This window comes from Dasypus novemcinctus, chromosome 22 (genome assembly GCF_030445035.2).
Source record: "Dasypus novemcinctus isolate mDasNov1 chromosome 22, mDasNov1.1.hap2, whole genome shotgun sequence".
NCBI classification, from domain to species: domain Eukaryota; kingdom Metazoa; phylum Chordata; class Mammalia; order Cingulata; family Dasypodidae; genus Dasypus; species Dasypus novemcinctus.
Genome location: NC_080694.1, coordinates 61,753,227 through 61,774,717, shown reverse-complemented (window position 1 = coordinate 61,774,717; position 21,491 = coordinate 61,753,227). Strand labels below are relative to the sequence as shown.

Sequence of the window (21,491 nt, the reverse complement as noted above, 5' to 3'; positions counted from 1 at the left end):
CCCCCCGCCCTGCGTGACGTCAGTGGCCCCCGTGCACCTCCGTCGCCGCGCCGCGCCGCGGGCTCGGCTCCCATTGGCCAGAGGCCGAGGTGGGCGCCGGGCCTCTCGGGGCGGTCACGTGGCCTCCAGGGGCGGGGCCGCGCCGGCTGCTTCCCAGTACTGAGGAAAGCGTTCGCGTTTTCGGCCTTCTCGGCCCTTACGGCGCCCGGTAGGCGGCCTGGCCCCGGCTCCTCTCGCCTCGTCGCGTGAGGGAGCGGCTGTTAGCCCTCGGCGGCCCTCCCGGGGTCAGCTCTCTTCCTCTTCCCGAGCTGGGCCCTTAGGACCGCCGCCGCGCCATCGTGAAACCTCATTCGAGTGTCCAGAGAGTAACCGGAAGTGCCATCTCCAGCCAGAGTTGCGGCCGAGGGGCGGTGCCGGCGGCTGCCGGAGTAAGTGCGGCCCGTGGGGCCTGGCAGGGGCGCGGCCTGGGCCGGTGCGGTGGGGCCGGAGACCCCCGGCCCGGGAGGGGTAGGAGCAGCCCGGTGTCCTGTCCTGATGGCGGACAGAGGACTGAAAGGACGTCAGTGAGAAGCTGAAAGATTAGATCAGTACAGTCGTTGCTGGAGACAATAGTAAACGCTGCCAAGCACTTTTCTAAGCTATGTATCTTTCATATTGAGAAAAAACCGGGAACGTTGGAGTTTTATTTTTTCTCATCTTCAATGCAGAGATTACTTCTTTTCCAATTGAATTTATATGCAGGAGAATCTGCTTTGTTTAGTTATTCCTTAACCGTTATTTTTGGAAACCTGAATTATATAGCCTTATATCATGTATAATTGTCACATTCACCGTGGTAGAAGAATGGGTCCTTGACCTCAGAAGTAGAGATAATACAAAACAAACAAATAAAAAACCCCGACAATTAATAGAAGGGGGAGGGGAGGGTAATGAAAACAAGCCGGAAAAACAGGGCTCAGGATTCTGATCTCAGTTATGAACTTAAACTTAGTCATTATCCAGAAGGATTCTTGATGTTTTGTCTAGAAGCAGTTCGGGAAGGAACAGATAGATTCCAGGGGATACTTCTTGCAGAAGAAACAGAATGTAAACAAAAGTGGGAAGAGGTAAGATGTGGTTGAAAGATGCTGACCAGACTGGGAAGTAAATGGGACCAATATTTAGATGTTCAGCTTTATAACATTTTGAGGTTTACAAAGTCATTTTTCATATTATTGAATTTTTTTTCTAGAAGAGGGAAAATATGCTGTGAATGGTTCTGGATTAGAGATCTTTTGGCGCCAAAAGGAAGAAAGTCTTGAGTCTGTTTTTAATGGTAAGTGGCATACCAGGTTGTATGTTTCTATATAAATGATGTGGACTTTGGTGGGTATGGGGATGGGGGTTGGGAAGGAATGGGAGAAGATACAAGGAAAAAGAGAAAAAGATAACCTAGTGACAAAACTGGGCTCTGTCCTATCAATCTAAGTCTTTTTTCTGCTCCTTTCAGAGGACATGTTCACAATGGGCTTGCAGTAATTGTGTCTTGATTGCTTTGTAGCCTAAAGAAGGCAGTATGCTTAATGCTTAGACCCACTCTAGAGTTAGATGATGTAGATTCAAATCCTGAATGTGATACTTAACTAGTTGTGAGTTCTTGGTGATTTATTTAACTGCCCAAAGCATTAGGTTTTCTATCAGTAAAGTGGAAACATTGGCATTAATACCTATTTTACTGAGTTCTTGGGAGGATTAAATAAACCATGTAGTCAGTGTTAAATAAATGAGATAATCCCTAGCCTATGGCCTGATACAGTAAATATTACTTACTTTTTAACTAAGGGTTTATTGATTTTGTCTCCATGTCCCACACATCCTTTCAATGTAAGGAAAACCTTGAGCTGAGTATCTCCTCTAAAGGACACTCAGCCTGTCTGCTTGGATTTTTATTACCTGCCTGCTTATTCTGTTTTCTCTGATCCTAGGCCTAGAAGAGAGTCGCATTCTCTTCCTTGGTTGGGGTAAGAAAAGCTTCCTAGTTGGGGGGAACCCTGGAGCTAAGTATAGATTTGGGTTTGCTAGATGGACTAGCCAGCAGCTGTAGGCCTAGACTGTTCTTTCATTACTGGGATTCAGGGATGGTGACAGCCCTTTCTTGGTGTGGTCATTATTCATATTATTCATTGATTTTTTTTTTAAAAGCAGGTTATTTATTTTTTTTTAGGAGATACCAGGGATTGAACCCAGGACCTCGTGCATGGGAAGCAGGTGCTCAACCACTGAGCTGCATTCGCTCCCCCATTGATTATTTTCTTCCATTCATTCAACATTATATTCTAGATGCTGGGGATATTGCAGTGAACAAAAGACTAAGCCCTAATTCTAATGGAACTTACATTCTAGGAGGAGAGACTTAACCATTTAACAAATATATATACTACAAAGTTGAAGGTGATAACTGTGATGGGGAAAAATAGAACAGGATAAGGGGACACAGTGACTATTTTATATTTTAGATAAGGGGGCAGGGTGTGCTTCTCTTTGAGGAAGTAATTTTTAGGCAGAGCCTTCAGTGAAATTAAGGAATGAGCTGCGTGGGGGAAGAGCATCCTAGACAGAAGGAGCAGGAGTGAAGGCTCTGAGGTGCTCTGTCATGTAGGGCAGTAGAGAGCACTGTGAAAACTTTGAATTTCATTCCCAGTGTGATGGGAAACAGAATATCTTGAAGTAGGTAAGTGTTGTCTATTTTGAGGTTTGGCTGCAGAACTATAGTTTATTTCCTAGGCACTTACATCTCAAAGACGTGAATATGAAAATGATTTCCATCTTTTGAAAAAAAATTTTTTTTCTTGGTATCCTGCTGTTTATTGGTGGGTTTTGGCAAGTATGTATCCTGGACTGATAATTCTAGGGAATAATCTGATTGATTTATCAAGCTATGACTAAGCTCAGAATCCTTTATTTCCACTCTACTCTCCTTTTGACCTCACCAATAATACGTGTTTAAAAGACAAAACTCCCATGGAATCCATCATCTTATACTATCTCTTTGCCATATGACCGCATGTCTTTACTTCGCTGTGGATCTGATTTGGAAATCTTTTCTTTTTAACACTTCTCCATAATTTTTTTCTAGTTTTTGTATAATCTTTATATTGTTAACTAGCTGAATTGTTTTATTTATTACTTAGCTAATTATTTAAAGTGGATTCTGAACAAGGCTTTATACAAGAGGTAGGTGGAGAAGGAGCTCAATAAGTGTTAGTGTTTTTGTGCCTGTGAAGGAGGAATTAAGAAAACAACAACTTACCATTTATTGAGCACTACTGAGACACAGGCATTAGCTTTGTGCTTTACTGGCAGTGTCTCAGCTGGTCCTTATAGCAACTCCATGAGGCATGTGATAGTGTCACAGCTGTTTTTCCAAAGGGGAAATTGAAGCTGAGGGAGGATAAGTAACTGATACAAATTCTCACAGCTACAAAGGAGCAGAATGGGAATTTGATTCAAAATCTTATTCCAGAGCTTGAACTTTTAATTTTAACCACTACAGTATACCAACCCATGTTCTTTAAAAACCAAAACAAAATAGCTGTTAATTTTGAAATTATTTCCCACTTCCAAAAAAGCTGCAAAATAGAAATAATGCCCATACACCCTTTACCCTGACTCCTTTATTGTTCACATTTTACTACATTTGCTTTATGATTCTGTCTGTCTTAATCAACCTCTATACTCATGCATGTGTACTTTTTTCCTGAACCATTTAGGAGTAAGTTACAGATGTAATGCCCCTTCTCAAACAGAATTAAGTCCTAAAAGTCCTGACCTCTAAAGTCTTAAAAGAAATAAGCCCTAAAGTCCCAAGGTATGTATTGAGTTCACTCCTGTGCATATAGAATGTTACTAGCTACACATGCCATCCTTGGGAGAATTGAGAAAATAGTTACTCAGTCATTTTGTGTGGGTGTAATTCTTTTCCAGGAACTGTGGCTTATAAAACGTGTCCTAAATACTCAAAATTATTTCCTAAAATCAAGGATATTCTTTTATATTACCATTACACTTGTCAAAATCAGGACATTAATATTACTCTTATCTAATCTTTAGATCTTAATAAAATTTAACCAATTGTCCTCCTAATGTCCTTTCTAGCAATAGAAATAAAGTTTTTTTTCCTGGCCCAAGTTTAATCCATTTAGTTGTCACTGATATATTATTCTGGAACAGATCTTCAAGCTTTGCCTATAATGTTGACTTTTTTGAAGAATTTAGGCTATTTATATGGTAGAATATCTTTCAGTTTGGGTTTGCTTGTTGTTTCCTTGTGATTAGATTATTAGTTTATACATTTTTGGGAAGATATCAGAAGAGTAATGTTTTGCATGGTGTTAGGAGGCACATGATGTTGACATACCTTATTGCTGGTGATGTTAACTTTGATCACTTGGTTAAGGTGGTTTGTCTCTGCCAGGTTCCTTACTGTGGTGTTAACTCTTTTTCTCCTTGTAATTATTAAATATCTAGTAGGAAGATATTTTCAAACTGTAAATATCTGATTGTCATCCAACTTTAACCCACTAAAATTTTGTCTGAAACAATTATACTCTTCTTTTGATTAGACGTGGTGGATTTTCTAATACAAAATTATTCCATCTACAATTAGTTACTGACTTCCTAATATAAGACAAACCATTCTCTTCTTTATTCATTTATTTGTTTTTATGAGTTTCAATTCATGGGTTCTTTTTCTGTTGTGCTACTAATCCCTTACTAACATCATATATCCTGAAGATTTCATTGTTTCAGATTTGAGTGTTGGGAACCTCTTCTTCCTGGCTCCTGGCTTGTTTTGACATGGTGTCATTTTTTGAGCACTTCCTTACTTTCTTATACAAAATGTTCCAGACTCATCTTGTACTTCTCCAGTTCTGAAATCAGCTGTTTCTTCAAGGAGCATTAGTTTCTTTTACTGGAGAATGGTATTTAGAAATGAAGATCTGGGAGCTTGGTATACTCATTACTACTGAGGTTTCATTGATTCTCTGACACCTCATCAGACATTACTAGGGGAAGAAATATATATAACACACATACTTTCACACACACACATATTTTGATTTTTTTCTATCTGTATTTAAAAACCCTGACCTCAAATGGGTACATTCAATTTCAGTTCAGCACTACACAGTTCATACTAGTCTTTCTCTTTCTGTGTTTGTAACTCTCTTCTCTGAGAGAGAGGAATCTGGTTGTCTTTATCCACAGAATATTTACTTATTTGTTCAATCTTGGAATACAAATTAAGTAGTGTATTCCATGCCACCATGTTCAATATTTGTTTGTAGTTCTTTTTATCTTTAGCTTGAGGTTATATGGCTCCAATATTGTGTTAAGAATTATTCTAGATGTTTTTCCCCATTCTGATTGTGTTATTCATTTGAAACATAGCCTCCTTTGTTTTTGTTTGTATTTCATTTTACGTTTTCCTTTGCCATCCTTGTCTATTTAGTTGCTTGCTTGTTTTTTTTTTTAATTGAGTATGTGATCTGTAACATAGTTCTAAAAGCAAAAATATGTATTTATACAAAAAAGTATGCTCAGAGAAATGTTACTCTTGCACCCTCTACTCTTACACAAATTCCATTTTCTTGTTCTTTCGATCCCATTTTTACCTACCGTGTGAAAATAAATATTTGGTTCTTTTTTAGCTAAATGAGTGGATACTGTTTTTTTCCCTACTTTTCAAATTTCTCATGCATTTTTTAAAAAGTTATAATTTACCTGGAAATCAGTCCACATCAATTCGTAAAAATTTTCCTTATTCTCTTTTGCAGCTGTATAGTACTCCGTTATGTGCCTAATACCATAGTTTATTTAACTGCTTTTTAAGAACATGTGAGCATTTAGGTTGTATCAGATATTTTTCAGTTATAACTATTGCTACAATGAATAACTTTATGCATGTGTGTTTTCATACTGTTGGATGTATGCCTTCAGGTTTAATTTTTTAGAAATGAGATTGCTATGTCAAATGTAAATACATGTGTACTTTTGTTAGATATTTCCAAATTTCCTGCAAAGAGGTTATACTTATTTGCATTCCATCCAGCAATGTATGAGAGTGCTTATTGCACTTGACAACAGAATGCATTGTCATACTTTTTAATTTTTGCCAAATTGATAGGCAAGAAACAGTATTTCATTTGCATTTCTCAAACTTTGAGTGAGTTTGAACATGTTTTCAAAATACTAAGGAGAGATTTTTATGACTTTTATGTCTTTGTCTGTTTTCCTGTCAGGATTTTGGTCTTCTCAATTTTTAAGAAATCTTTGTATGTTATTTATCTTGAATATATGTTGCAGTACTTTCTCTCAGTCCATTGACTTTTTTGTTTTTTCCTCTCTTTTTGTTTACCTTCATTTCTTTTTTTGTGTTGATTGACTATTTTTAATTTTTAAAATTTTTATTATTTTTTAAAGAGGTATAGGGGATCAAACACAGGACCTTCTACTTGGGAAGCAGGTGTTCACCACTGAGCTATATCTGCTCCCCGTGTCCATTGACTTTTTTTTTTCATTATCTTTTTTTTTTTTAAAGATACGTAGATCAAACAACAAAATATTACATTAAAAAAATGAGAGGTTCCCAAACCCACTCCCCACTTCCCCAATTCTCCCACATCGACAACATCTTTTATTAGTGTGGTATATTCATTGCATTTGATGAGTACATTTTGGAGCATTGCTACACAGTGTGGATTATAGTTTATGTTGTCATTTACTGTCTCAGTGCATTCAGTGGGTTATGGCAGGATATATAATGTCCTGATTCTGTCCCTGCAATATCATTTAGGACAACTCCAAGACCCAAAAATGCCCCAATCTCACACCTCTTCCCTCTCCCGGCCTTTAGCAGTTCCCATGGCCACTGTCTCCACATCAAGGATATAATATCTTCCATTGCTAGAGTCACAATAATCCACTGACTTTTGACTTTATTTTAACATGAAAAATATTTTAATTTTAATCAAATTAGCCATCTTTTATTGCACCTGGATTTTATATCATAGAAGAGTTTTCTGTACAGTGAGGTTAGAGTAGAATTCTCACATGTTTTCTTTTAATACCTGTATGGTTTCAGTTTGTACCTTCAGATCCCTAATCAGTTTGGAGTTAATTTTGGTTAAGATATGAGATAAAATTTTATCTGTTTTCTAATTGCTACCCTGATGTTACAGCGCCATTATTAAAAATCTGTTTTTGCCCTGGTGATTTGATATGTCACTTTTTATCATATACTAAATTTCATAGGTACTTGGGTCTTTTTCTGTATTTTCTCTTTTGTTCCACTGATCTTTTTGTCTATTCGTGTACCAGAACCACACTGTTTTAATAGTAGAGGTTTTCTGGTATATTTTATTTTATTTATTTATTTATTTATTTTTAAAGATTTATTTATTTCTCTCCCCTTCTCACCCCCCAGTTGTCTGCTTTCTGTGTCCACTTTCTGTGTGTTCTTCTGTGACCGCTTCTATCTTTATCAGTGACATCAGGAATCTGTGTTTCTGTTGCGTCATCTTGCTGTGTCAGCTCTCTGTGTGTGCGGTGCCATTCTTGGGCAGGCTGCACTTTGTTTTGCACGGGGCGGCTCTCCTTAACGGGTCGCACTCCTTGCGCGCATCAGTACTGTGTGTGGGCCGGCTCCACACGGGTCAAGTTTGAACCACGGACCTCCCATGTGGTAGGCAGACGCCCTATCCATTGGGCCAAGTGTGCTTCCTTTGTATATTTTAGTCTAGTGGTTATTCATACCTCATAGCCTTTTCATTGTTTCCTGGCGATTCTTGCATGCTGGTTTTTCCAAATGAACTTGAGTAATAATTTCTCACTCAGGTATTGGTGAACTTTTTCTGTAAAGGACCTTAAAGTAAATATTTTAGTTTTGGGAAGCAGTATGGTCTATGTTCTAACTACTCATCTCTGTCTTGTATTGTGAAAGAAGTCATAGATAATATATTAATTGATGAGTGTGACTTTGTTTAAATAAAACTTTATAAAACCTGACAGTAACCCAGAATTGGTCCATGGGCCATAGTTTCGGACCCATAAAACTCCATAAATAAGCTTATTGTTATTTTTATTGGGATTTTGTTAACTTTATAAATTTTCTTGGGAGGAACTGGCATCTTCATGATGTTGTTTATCTAAGAATAAAGGATGTCATTCCAATTGTTTAAGTCTGCTTTTGGGTTTCTCAGGATTATTGGAAGTTTTGACATTTTTGCACAATTTTTATTTATTTTATTTCTGAGTATTTCAGATAGTTGATTTTTTTTGTCTTTATTTTTTAATGTTACATTAAAAAAATATGAGGTCCCCATATACCCCCTACCCCCCTCATCCCACTCCTCCCCCCATAACAACAACCTCCTCCATCATCATGAGACATTCATTGCACTTGGTGAATACGTCTCTGAGCACCGCTGCACCTCATGGTCAATGGTCCACATCATGGCCCACACTCTCCCACAGCCCTCCCAGTGGGCCATGGGAGGACATACAATGTTCCGTAATTGTCACCGGAGCACCACCCAGGGCAACTCCAAGTCCCGAAAACACCCCCATATCACCAGATAGTTGATACTATACAAAGGTTTTCTTTTTCTTTCATTGTATGCTGTAATTCATGCGTATTTTTCTGTGAATTTTATATTCCACCACCTCACTGTATTGTTTGAGTCAGTTTTAGCATTGGTTGTCTCTAGAGTTTTCCAGTTATAATATCTCATCTCCAAATAGAGATAGTTTTACTACTTTTTCAATTCCTGCTCTTCTAATTGATTTCTCTTATCTAATTACCTTGGCTGATATTTCTAGGTTAATGTTTGATAGCAAAAGAGATAGTGTTCATATTTGTCTTGTTCCTGCTCTTAGTGAAAATGACTCTCATTTTTCTCACCGAAGGTATTAGCTTTAGGACTAAGGTATATATATTTTATTATATTTTAAAAATCCATTTTTTCCTATTTTCTTGAATGTTTTAATCATGAATGAATGTTGATTTTTGTTAAGGGTTCTTTAGCACCTATGCAGATAATAATGATTTTTCTCCATAGATCTGTTAATATGGGGCATTATATTAATGGGTTTCCTAATATTAATTCAACCTTTCAGTCCTTGAATAAGTCCTACTTGGTCATGGTGAACTCTTTCTTAATGTGGTAATGGATATTTGTTAGTACTTTTTTGCATTAATGTTCATAACTGATGTTGGTCTGTAAATTTTTTTGTACTCCCTTCATTGAATTTAGATATCAATGTTATACTTATTTTATAAAAAGATTAAGAATATTTTCTTGGTTTCCAATGCTCTGGAATATAATTTATGGAACATTTAGTTTTATTTGGTCTTTGAAGGTTTGTTAGAAGTCCCTTGTGAAACAGTCTGGACCTAGTGCTTTTTTTGTGTGATATTTCCTTGATAACTTCCTCTATATCTATTGTGAAAATTGGTGTTTTTAAACTTTTCATCTCATATTTGGTTAATTTCGTTAAATTGTACTTAAGGAAATGATCTTTTTCCTAGATTATCACATTTGTTTGTGTGTAGAGGTCTGCAAAATGATCTTATGTCAGCTTTTTTTTCTATGTCAGCTGTTATTTCTCCCTTGTTCTTCCTTATTTTGTAAATATATGCCTTCTCCCTTTGTATTCTTAATTTAAATTAGCTAGTAGTGTGTACTTGTTTTTTCAAAATAAGTAGGACTTTGATCTCTAAGTTTATTTGTCTGTTCTCTAATTCATTGATTTCCACTTTTGTCTTTATGTTCTTCCTTATTTCTTATTTTTTCAGTTCATTTATTATTTTTATTGATAAAATAATTAATTGATTAACAAGGTTGTGAAAATCCCTTTGATAATTTCTTTAAATTTATCTCATAGAATATAATGCATTGTAATTTTCAATTAGCAGTATTTTCTAGAAATTCTGTATGTTTTATTTCCCTTTTTACTGGAGAGTTTGTTTTTCCATTTTCGAGGGACCTTTGTTATAATAAATTTTTAGTTTCACTTTTGATTGTTGCTCATAATATATCTACTGCATAGAACTCACTGATCCTAGTATGTACCAGATTTTTGTGAATGTTTCATCTGTGCTTGAGAAAAAGTTTTATTTCCTATTATCAGGGAGTAAAGCTCATTATATATCTAGAAGATTTAATTATATTTAGGTATTTTTGGCCTTCTGAATCTTTACTTTTAGTCCACCCTGCATGTCTTTTACTGGGAGTCATATGTTAAGATTTCCTATTATTAATGTGTTTTTAATCTATATTTTTTTGCATCTATTGAAGCTTTTGCTTTATAAAGGTGGCTTCTATATTATTTGGTACATGACAAACTGTCATAAGCTTCATTGCATTTATGGCTTTTAGAATTAAGTGTTGTTTATCATGTTTAGTGCTTTTTGGCTTGAATCCTACTTTGTCTGATATCAGGATTATAATCCTTGCTTTTCTTGTTTCTGTTTGCCTGGTGTCCCTTTATTTTTAGGTTTTCTGAATCAGTTTGTTTTGGTGTCTCTTGTATTTGGTGTATAGTTGGGTCTTGCTGCGTGAACCAAGGTGGAAATCTTTTCTTTTTACTGGGTGAGAAAACTCATTCACACTTATTAACAGGAGTTTAGTCTTAACACTACCATATTAATTATGTTATAATTATAATTTTATTATGCTGTATTTGTCCTGTTTTCTACATGATATGTTTTCATTAAAAATTCTTTTTGGTAGTTTGTAAGGTTTGATTTTTGTTTTATTGGCTACCTTTGTACTTAGATCTTTTTAAATGCCTCTTGTCCCATTTTCTTCTTTTAACCTTTAATCTAGCTTTTCAGTTTTTAATCGTATCCTTTACCTCACACCTGTCACTGATGCAGTACAGTGAGATTATTTTCCCCTCTTCTCCTATTTTTTTTGGTTGAATTATTTCTGTTTTATGAGACTATATAACATTTAATATGATTTTTTAATTCAGTAACATCCTCTTTTGTCATTGTGGTGTAGTGTTTTTTTTTTAACGGGTAGCATTTTTTGGAGGATGGTTGGGGAAAGGATTGTGTTTCTTTAAAATTTTTTCTTCATTTTGAAAGATCTTGAATTTCTGTCTTGATTTTTTTTTTTTTTTGACAAAATAAGATTTTATTTTGAAAGACACTGAGTAAAGAGACCTAAGACTCAACTGGTGTAGATTACAAATTCATAGTCTTTCCAACCCCACCAATGGTCTTTGTCATGCCAAAAAGTTGCTTTCTTTGGTAATTCCTAGTTTTAGCTTCCTGGAGAAGAGATCTTCTCCCATAAGCCGTCGTCTTTTTTTTTATAGAGTAGAGCTTTATTTCCAGGAAACAACGTGTCGGTTGGAGATGGGTATTTTTTTAAAAACATCCAGGTGGATCGGATATGATCCACAAAGTGGGAGGGCTCAGCCAGAGATGACGTGGAAAGGTTCTCTAGTATTTCCTTATCATCTTCTCTAGTATTTCCTTATCATCTTGCTGCAACCGGAAATCCACATGGGGAAATGGCATCCAGTAATATGGTCCTATACGAAGTTGTTCTGTCTTTGCATCATATATGCTAATCATCGTTCCTCCTGTTAGAGCACGCGCGGCACGCAGCTCCTCCTCTGGACCTCTATCTTGAAAGGAGGCTCTGTAATCTCTGCAGTTTTAATGTTGACAGCAATGCCATAAATTATTGGAAAGTGTTTTTCATTTTCTTCTCGATCATTTAATTCTGTCACACATAATGTCACCAAGTGAATATCATCTTGTCTGTCAAATTCACTAAGAAGTTGATGAGTAAGTTTTTGTGACAAATGCCTATCATCACTGAAGCCTCCCACGAGGTGTACTTCCAGCCTTCCACATTGAGAGTGGTTGGAAAAGGATTTTATGGAGTTCATGATCAAGGGGACCTCAGCTTTGGTGTCGGATCCATCACAATGTGTCAAGCAGGTAGCCCCATTACCATCCTTTGGGGAGGTCACTGCAAGCTCTCTTTGCTGAACATACAGAAGGCCCTGGGGTCCCACTTGTTGAACAGACTGATCTCTGAGAAGTCTGGCTCTTTCCTCCAAAGGCGGGTGGGCTCGGACGAGGTCCCGGGCGGTCTGCGGCAGCCGCACTTGCCGCCCTTGGACGAGCAGCGGCATCGCGGATGCAGCCGCCGGGGCAGGCCAGGGAGGCGGTGGCCTCCCCAGCCCCGGGCCACCCGCCGCCCCCCTTTGTCTTGATTTTAATCTGCAATGATTTTAATTTTGAGAGTTATTTTCTTACAGGAACTATAGATAATTTTTCTTCTTTGTCTTACAGGGTTGGAAGTTGTAAGCGAGGAATTAGTATATATGATGCTGGAAACTTGTAGAGGTGAACTGCTCCTGACTGAAAGGCCTGAATCACATTTATCTTCCAAGTTCTTATCAACAAAATGACTAGTAAGACAATGATGGGTCAAGAAGACCAGTGGAAAACTCCCTAGGAGAGAGCCATAGAAAATGTACACTTCAGAAGAGAGATGTAATCAGAGAACTCAGAAAAGAAAAATATATTATGTATGCCCTCAGAAAGGTAAAAAGATTTTTATTCATGTGCATAAGATTACGGAAATAGATGATCAAATATACCAGTGCCTTGAATGTGAGCAAAGCTTCTGTGAAAACTTAGCTCTTATTATGTGTGAGAGAATCCATACTGGGGAGAAACCTTATAGATGTGATATGTGTGAGAAAACCTTCATCCAAAGCTCAGATCTTATTTCACACCAGAGGATCCACACTTATGAGAAACCATATAAATGTAGTAAATGTGAGAAGAGCTTTTGGCATCACTTAGCCCTTTCAGGACACCAGAGAACACATGCAGGTAAAAAATTTTATACGTGTGACATTTGTGACAAGAATTTTGGTCAGAGCTCTGATCTGCTTGTCCACCAGAGAAGCCATACAGGCGAGAAACCTTATCTATGTAGTGAATGTGATAAATGCTTCAGTCGAAGTACAAACCTCATAAGGCACCGAAGAACTCACACAGGTGAGAAACCATTTAAGTGTCTGGAGTGTGAAAAAGCTTTTAGTGGGAAATCAGATCTTATTAGTCACCAGAGGACTCATACTGGTGAAAGGCCCTACAAATGTAATAAGTGTGAGAAGAGTTATCGACACCGTTCAGCCTTCATTGTACATAAGAGAGTTCATACTGGAGAGAAGCCCTATAAGTGTGGTGCCTGTGAGAAATGCTTTGGCCAGAAATCAGACCTTATCGTGCACCAGAGAGTCCACACAGGTGAGAAGCCGTATAAATGCTTGGAATGTATGAGAAGTTTTACTCGGAGTGCCAACCTAATCAGGCACCAGGCAACTCACACTCATACTTTCAAATGCCTTGAATATGAGAAAAGTTTCAGCTGTAGCTCAGACCTTATTGTGCACCAGAGAATTCATATGGAACAGAAACCACATCAATGGTCTACATGTGAGAATGGCTTCCTGCTAGGCATGGACTTTGTTACCCAGCAGAAAATGAGAACTCAAACAGAGGAGCTGCATTATAAATACAGCATGTGTGATAAAAGCTTCCATCAGAGCTCAGCCCTTCTTCAACACCAGACAATCCACATGGGTGAAAAACCTTTTGTCTGTAATGGGGAGAAAGGCCTTGAGCTCAGCCCTCCCCATGCATCAGAATCTTCACAAATGTCTTGACCAGATGAGAAGTTATAATACCATAAAAAATGTATTTACATGTCAGAGAACTTACTAAGATGAGAAACCCTAAGAAAATCTCAAGACTTTCCCCATAGCTCAAATTTCAGTGGGGACTAGAGAACCTACAGTTTTAGGAAGTATGAGAAATGCTTTGCCCAGAGAGCTGTCCTAACAGAATATCTTATCAGTTACTCCAGCAAGACACCTTACAAATGCCCTGAGTTTTGGAAAACCTTTAGTCTGAGCTCAAATCTTGTCATTTAGAAGAGGATTCTTATGGGGGAAAACCTTACAAATGCAGTGAGTTTATGAGAGTGCTTTCCAGCAACACTCAATTCTCCTTTTTCCAAGAGAATTCACACAGAACAACCATTTAAATGCCCTCAGTGTCAGCAATCCTTAAGACTGTGTGCACATCTCATTGGACATCAGAAAACCCACACTGGCTGGAAGCCCCAAGTGTGAAAAAGTATCTAACAGAGATCTGACTTTCTTACCCAACAGAGAACCCGTACTGGTAAAAAATTCTCTATTCGTCTTGAGTGTGGCAAAAGCATCAGAGCATCAGTTGGAGAGCCTACTTGGGTTTACACACACATACACAAAAACCAATCTGAGGAAAGACCTTAGAAGTATAAGAATGAGTAAAGCTTCTGTCAATGATCAGCTCTTGTGGTACACCAAGGAACTCACATACGTGAACAACCCATAAATATAAATACCTTGAGTCTGAGGAAAGCTTTGTTAGGAGCTCCTACTTTATTGGGCTCCAAAGAACGCATTCTGCATAGAATTGTGTTCCAATTTGAGATCTAATTGTGGGTGAGAATCTGTGTACATATAATGTATATGAGAAGAACTGTTCTTCTAGTTAGTTGACCCATATGGTAGAGGAGACTTTAAGTGGAGTCAGAATGGAAACAGTTTTTTAAATACCCAGAAGCTTATTCTGGGAGTTGCTAGGACAGGTCAGAGTAGGCCTGATGAGTAACTCAGGTAAAGATGCTTTTTTTTTTAAATCTGAACTACTTAATGATTGCTTTGCTTTCATTATTTTTTTTAAAATTCAGAAATCCAATAAATCCAAGGACTGTAACCATGTGATAGAAGGTGTGGCATGTGTTACTGTTAGGGGAAAGGAGTATATTGACTTTGCCTCTGTTTTTTTAAATTCTTGACTATGGTGGAGACTAGTGTGTTAGTAGCTTGGGGACTTTTTGTTGGCAGTGAAAAGAACTAAGAGTTAGGGTTTAGATTCCTAGATCTCAAAACTCTCCCAATAGTTTTCCCTTTGCAGCGCCAACCTCATAAAGAGGGAGAATACTCAGCTTTTTACTTAGTGTGAGTTGAGGCATACCCTCAAAAAGTTTCCTTCTCCCTAAAATGTCTCTCAGACCATCCCTAATGTTTGAAATTTCAGCCTTAGAGTCATTTCAACTAAGAAATGCAAATTCCAGGATAATAGTTAAAAATGTTCTGATATCTTTACTTTTATTACTTCATTTATTATGTCATTTCATTGGTAGATACCACCTTCAGTCAGCTTTGTGCAAAGTAGAGGAAGACTGAAAGAAAAGTATAAGCCTGAATGGCACAGAGTAAAGGCCACATAATGATGCAGAATTAATGGAGGAACCACTTAAATGTTGAGTATCCTGACTCCAAAACTGAAACAGGATAGATTTTATCCTAGATTATCAAATCTAGCCCCATAATGGTATGCCTTGTTATTTCAGTTCTTCCAAGAAAGGAGAATACCTTTTCTTCCCAGGGAAAGGATTGCAATCACTACAATGTAGAGTATACATTTGGCTTGGAATGCATGATTCTAAATGCTAGAAGGAAAAAAGTTGGCAGTTTGGTGGTTTAAGGTTATACACTTATTTCTCACTTAACAAGATAACTATGACTGTGTTTAACATTGTCTAGAAGTACTGTAATTAATCCAGGACTCTGTAAGTGGACACTTCTGGGTTTTTTTCCCTCAGATTAAAAGACATTTAATACAGATACTTCAGATTCTTGCAGTTTAGGTACTCTCTTGACTCATGAATAAATATTGGTTGCTAATCTGAGTCCTCTGATTTTGGTTTGACTTATCTTAGCAGTTTCCAGAGCTCCAAAAAGTGTTGGCATTTGGATTCCTGAATTGGCCAGCTGTTACACTCCATCTTGTGTATGGCTCTAAGCTTTGATCCTAATGTTCTGATTCTCTTTGTGACTCTTGAGCCATGATGATCATGATCTTAGGGCCAGTGGATATAGCTCATAGTGATAATTAAGGAATCTATTTCTAGAATGTCTTTTTTATTTTAGAAAACAGATTCTGGAAGTTTATTTGGTCTGATATATTTCGGTAATTTTCATGAGTAGGTCTTGTACCATGAAAAATTGCCCAGTGTGATCTCTTTGGTGAAAATCATGCCTATCACTAGTATATGTTTGACAGTTGTAATACTTAAAATGTTATTGGGGATCTAGTATGGTGGTGATGGATATTAGTCCTTATGACTACATGTTAGACATTATAGGGAACTTGGAGAAAGGAACAAATCTTGGTATCAACAGGGCAATGACTTGCCTTGTTTCAACTAATCTTAGGGGTAATCATCTCTAGTCTCTAAGGATGGACTATGCCGCAAACAAAACTGTGAGGGTATAAAACAGATCTGAGGGCTTGTAACCATGGAGAAAAAGTGTTGGTGTTATTCATATAGCTAAACCTGAGGTTGGAGAGGACCACTTGGGGAGCCTGTAACCAAAACTAGAAGGTAACTTCTGGGATGGATGGAGGTTCTCTTGAAGCAGTGTCAACCTAAATCTACCTCAGGTAAGTAGTTAGAGTAACTTTTTCAAGATTTCAGACCAAATGAGACACTTGTATTCAGTCAGTGTATTCCTATGCTTTAATGATTTTGTTTTCCTTAATTCTTAAATAAAATATGTTCTGAAAACCTCCATTTGTGTCTCTACTGTGCTAACAGAAGAAGCATATTTCCCCACATTTGGATTAGAATAGAGTGGATATTCACGTTATCTTTAGACCTGTAGTGATGATAGCCATTGGGCCATCTCTATAATTCCAAGAGTTTTTGATCCTGAGACAAAGAGTGAATGAAAACCTAGGAGGAAGAATTGGCTGTGCTTTGCTGTGGACTTTGGAGCTTCACCATAAATAGCAAAAAGAGGAACAACAGATTAACCTGACAGTATTTAGGACTTTTCTAAAATTCATTAACAACAAAACTTTGGGTAATCAATATCAAAATTAAGAAGGAAGACTGAATTCTCAATTCCCAATCGAATCCACATTTGGCTTCCATTCACTTATTTCTGCCTAGTAATGCTTTCTTGAATTGGGGTGGGGTGAGGACGATACTGAAGAAATGGTTGCACTGACTTACCTGCCATTATGAATTTTGCCCCAGTTTATATCTCTCTGCTTTGCTGAGAGAATAAGCTCCAGGGTTTTAAGTAACTTTCTATGTGAGAAAAAGATAAGAGGGAGGAGATGACAATTAGATGAATGAAAAGGGGAAAGGAAAATTATACAGCTTTATATTTCATTTTTACTCCTGATGTTTGTATGTAGTGGTATAACTAGAATAAGACCTTCATGCTTGCCTTTCCTGCTTAAAATGATGCTACATCCCAGCATTGAGGTGGACTGCAGTGAGAAATTTTTCTGAAAAACATGAGCATTGACCCCTAGAAGTAACTGGAAGGGGAATGGTGCACTGATGTCTCTGGGGAAGTGGAGAGGGAAAATCCCAGTATACCTATACACCCCATGCAGAAAAAATTCAAACTTGGTACAATTGAAGCATCCTTGTCTCATGCCTTGAACATGAGCTTGTGTCATCTCTACCTAGGCAGAGATTTGGACTTTAAGGGGTGAGGAAGGCTGGAGGCAATTAACCCTCTCAGAGGGAATCCTTATTCCATTTCTCAGTAGGGTGTAGAATTCTATGGTAGTGACTGATAACTTCCAGAAATGGATGGAACCTAGTGGGGGACAGAGAGGGACCTTTTGGAGTAGTTTCTGTCATTTTTCTAATCATTTTCAAATGTTCTTCAACCTTGTTCTCAGTCTGTCTATCCTTATTGCCTGTCTTGAAAAGTTGCAGTAGTATTTCTAAAAATGAGGACATGGCTTTTGTATGGAATTTTAATTAGACCCTCACTGAGACCAGTGCTGCCTCATTTTTGAATCAGCCTCATCTAAGTGCAGATGGAGGATGTTGGGGCTGTTTTGGGAGTTAAGGGGACAGTAAAGGAGCAGTAGATTCTTAGTTTAAACCAGTCTAGTTGTTTCTGCCTGGGCAGGGGACAGGTAAGGGAATTGTATGGAAAGGTTCTGCTATATTATTTCTCTAGTGTCTCTTCGCCTATACTCACACCCCTAATTCTCCAGCTCTGCCCCCTTACCCCACCCCCACAAGAATAATTTCTGGCAATTGGAGCCCTCTTGACTATTTCAAAACAAAGACCTTTACCCATCCTGCTTTTCCTCTTCCAAAGGCCTGTATCCTGACTCTTAAATGCCAAACCCATCTTGTTAATTACTTCTGGAACGTTGTTTTTTTTTGTGTGTGTGTCTCTTCTGTAGGTTTTTCCCCCCAATCATTTCGTTCACTGAAATTTTCCCTCATGCCTTCAAATATATATAGATATCCTTTTGTTCCCTATTAACAACTGGGAACAAAACCTAGCCCTTAATTTGCTAGTTTTTCTCTTCCCCACCTTCCAGAATTCCCTAATTTAGTAGCTATACTACCTCCATTTGTTTCCTGTCTTGCTGCAGTCTGACTTCTCTATTTCATTCTTTACCTAACTGCTAACTCAAGGATCACCAGTGGCCTTTGAACCAAAGTGCTCTCCAGTATTGTACACCACCTTTTCAATATTGTACGTCAATATTGGATGTATAGTATTGTACATCATTACAACAGTATTGGATGCATAAACCCTGTACCTGCCTGCCTCTTTTTTCTTTTCTTGTTAACATATGGTACTGATTCTAACCCTGTCATTCTGAAATCTCTTGTCCTTTATTCCTATATTGGCTCCTTTTCTTTTATAAAGCATAGCCTGTTTTATAAAGAGGCTTATAAAACATGCTGTCTCATTTCCATTCTCTCTGGCCCTTGACAACCACTAATAAGTTTCTAATTTCTTCATTAGGATTGGTAGCACCACTTTTGCTGAACCAAGAATCATCTTGACCCTTTCCTTTCTCTCTCACCAGTGACCCACTGTCACCAGGCCCAGTCTTATTTTGTTTTTCACGCTTGTGCCTTTGTTTCATTCTCATTATAACCACTCTAGTCCAGGAACTTCACAATTTGCCTTGGTTTGTACAATAATCTCAATTGTCTCTCCTTTCTCTCCAATCCCTGACTTGGTTCAGCAGATTTACCTGCTTTTACCAGTGCTTCATCCAGCCTTAAATAAATTGCCTTCCATTACTGTAAGTAACCCAGATTTTAAGGGACTTAAAATTGAATCCCTTTTTAGCTGTGTTTCCCACAATTAATCTAGAATGGACATTTCACCCTCACCTATTTTGTGTCAGGAGTGTGGCTTGGTGAATTTGAGCACCACTCCAAGCATGAAATACCATTTTTCTTGTTAAGTGTAGTTTGGGAACCCAGGCTTAAATTAAACTAATTCGGCATAGCATTACCTTGAGGAACATTATTGGCCCAGGGGTGGGCATGTGAACCAAATTAGACTGAACCAAATTGGCCAAATTAGACTGAAGGAAAAATCTTGTATAGAATCTCAGTTATTCAAGATGAGAGAGGACAGGGCTGAGAGAACTGCCAAGAGATGGGGCAAAAACCATGCCTGAATTGAGCTACTATTGCCTTCTAGTCATATGAGCCAATAATATTCCTTTTTGTTTATGCCTTCTTGAATTGCATTTCTATTACTTGTAACTGAAAACACTCAGATCGTCAAAATTCTTATCTAGCTAGGCAATTTTCCTCGATATCTTCTATACGTATATATATATTTTTGCTTGTACTGCTTTCTGTATTTGGATTGCACTTAATACTGCTTCCTACTATTCAAATATAAATATGTGAATATAAATATAATAGAAACTGAATTTATGTGGAAATCGCACGTGGGCTTTATTTGGTAACTGAATTGCCTGAATTTAAGAAGTTCTGTAGTGTCACCTGATTCCCAAACAGCTGCATTGACCCAGCAAAGGTTAAGAAGCACTGCTTTAAAGCCCAACTCAAGTTGTGGGTCCTCTAAAAAGGTTCCTTTGAACTTTCCTACAACTTTCTTGACATATGTTTATCCACAGAGATGACCTAAAATGACCAACCCAACAGCATAAAACCTTCTTGCACTAACATTTGGTCTTTTTGAAAAAATTTTTTATTTATTTCTCTTCCCTTCTCCCCCTCCCCCCTTGTCTGTGTTTTCTGTCCATTTGCTGTGTGTTCTTTTGTGTCAGCTTGTACCCTCAGTGGCACTGGGAAACTCTCCTTTTTGTTCTGTCAGCTCTTCATGTGTGCGACATTCGTGGGCGGGCTGCGCTTTTTTCACGTGGGGCAGCTTTCCTTGCATGTGGGGCACCCCTGTGTGGTAAGGCACTCCTTGTGCGTGGCAGCTCTGCGCGTGGGCCAGCTCACCACACAGGTCAGGAGGCCCTGGGTATGCAACCCTGGACCCTCCATATGGTAGGCAGACGCTCTCTCAGTTGAGCCATGTCAGCTTCCCACATTTGGTCTTGAAATGCGTCTCCCACTAAAGGAACCAGAACTCTTTGGAGAAGTGACCAGATTTGGGGCAGGAAATGTTCAAGATGAGTCTGGAACAGCTTGTTAGACTAGTTACAAGGATAATAACTACAATGGATTGAAACATCACGTTTAAAATCATGAGTTCATAATGAGAAACTAATGGGGTACATTTGGAGGATGTTAGGAATAAAAACACTATTTTGAAAATCAGTAAATGCGAAAGAATCAAGCATTTATCCTACCTTTTCCATACAAACGATACCACTTGAGAATCCAAATAGTTAAGAAGAGAAAACATATCTTCATAGAATAGCGAATGCGTAAGAGATTAAGGTAAATGTTAGGAAATTAAAGTTATGTTTCCTGTGTACTTGGATTTTGTGGCCTGTATATTTGTAATGAGTTTGCAGAGTTTTAAAAAAATCATGGGACCTATATATTTAAATAAAGAATGTAGACCTGGTTAAAAATAAAAGTTTCTTGTTGAAAAAATCCATCAGTGGTAACCCCTACATTTTAGCCTATTATCCCAGGTCCCATGTCATTTGATTCTTGCTTACCGCCGCTACCTCATCTAATTACTCCCTGCCTCCTGCCACACTCTGGTCACACTGGCCTTCCTAGTCTAATACTCAATAACAGCGTTTTTGCCTTTACACTCATTGTTGCTACTGCCTAGAATGTTTTCCTTTTTTAGGTCTTGATGTAAAACATCATCTCCTTGGAGAGGCCTTTCTAGCCATTTAAAAGTAATTGCTTAATCTCTATCATAATAACAATTTTACATCTTTGCATAGCACTTATTACTAGCATATATATTTGGCATTTATTTTCTGCCAGAATTTATACTCGCTTAGGGCAGAGTACATCTTCAACATCTGGGATAGTGCCTAGAACACACTAGGCACTGAATATATACATACTGACTGTGCTAGGCAGAATTCTAAGATGGCCAGCACGATTCCACCAACTGGTGCACAT

General features: G+C 37.9%; 1 protein-coding gene and 1 pseudogene across 2 annotated transcripts; one reads left to right on the top strand and one right to left on the bottom strand.

Annotated features, from left to right (window-relative positions):
* The first annotated feature begins 72 nt into the window (after window positions 1-72).
* ZNF322 (zinc finger protein 322) lies at window positions 73-16,704 on the top strand. Of its 2 annotated transcripts, XM_004466817.4 has the most exons (4): window positions 108-428; window positions 1,027-1,106; window positions 1,232-1,315; window positions 12,356-16,704. In XM_004466817.4, the coding sequence occupies exon 4, from the start codon at window positions 12,538-12,540 to the stop codon at window positions 13,741-13,743; it is 1,206 nt and encodes a 401-aa protein (XP_004466874.1). In that variant the 5' UTR covers window positions 108-428; window positions 1,027-1,106; window positions 1,232-1,315; window positions 12,356-12,537; the 3' UTR covers window positions 13,744-16,704. The 2 variants fall into 2 exon arrangements, with proteins under 2 accessions (XP_004466875.1, XP_004466874.1); XM_004466818.5 differs by lacking the exon at window positions 1,027-1,106 and having other exon boundaries at window positions 73-428.
* LOC101433065 (protein N-terminal asparagine amidohydrolase pseudogene) lies at window positions 11,152-12,215 on the bottom strand (annotated as a pseudogene).
* Window positions 16,705-21,491: the final 4,787 nt, after the last annotated feature.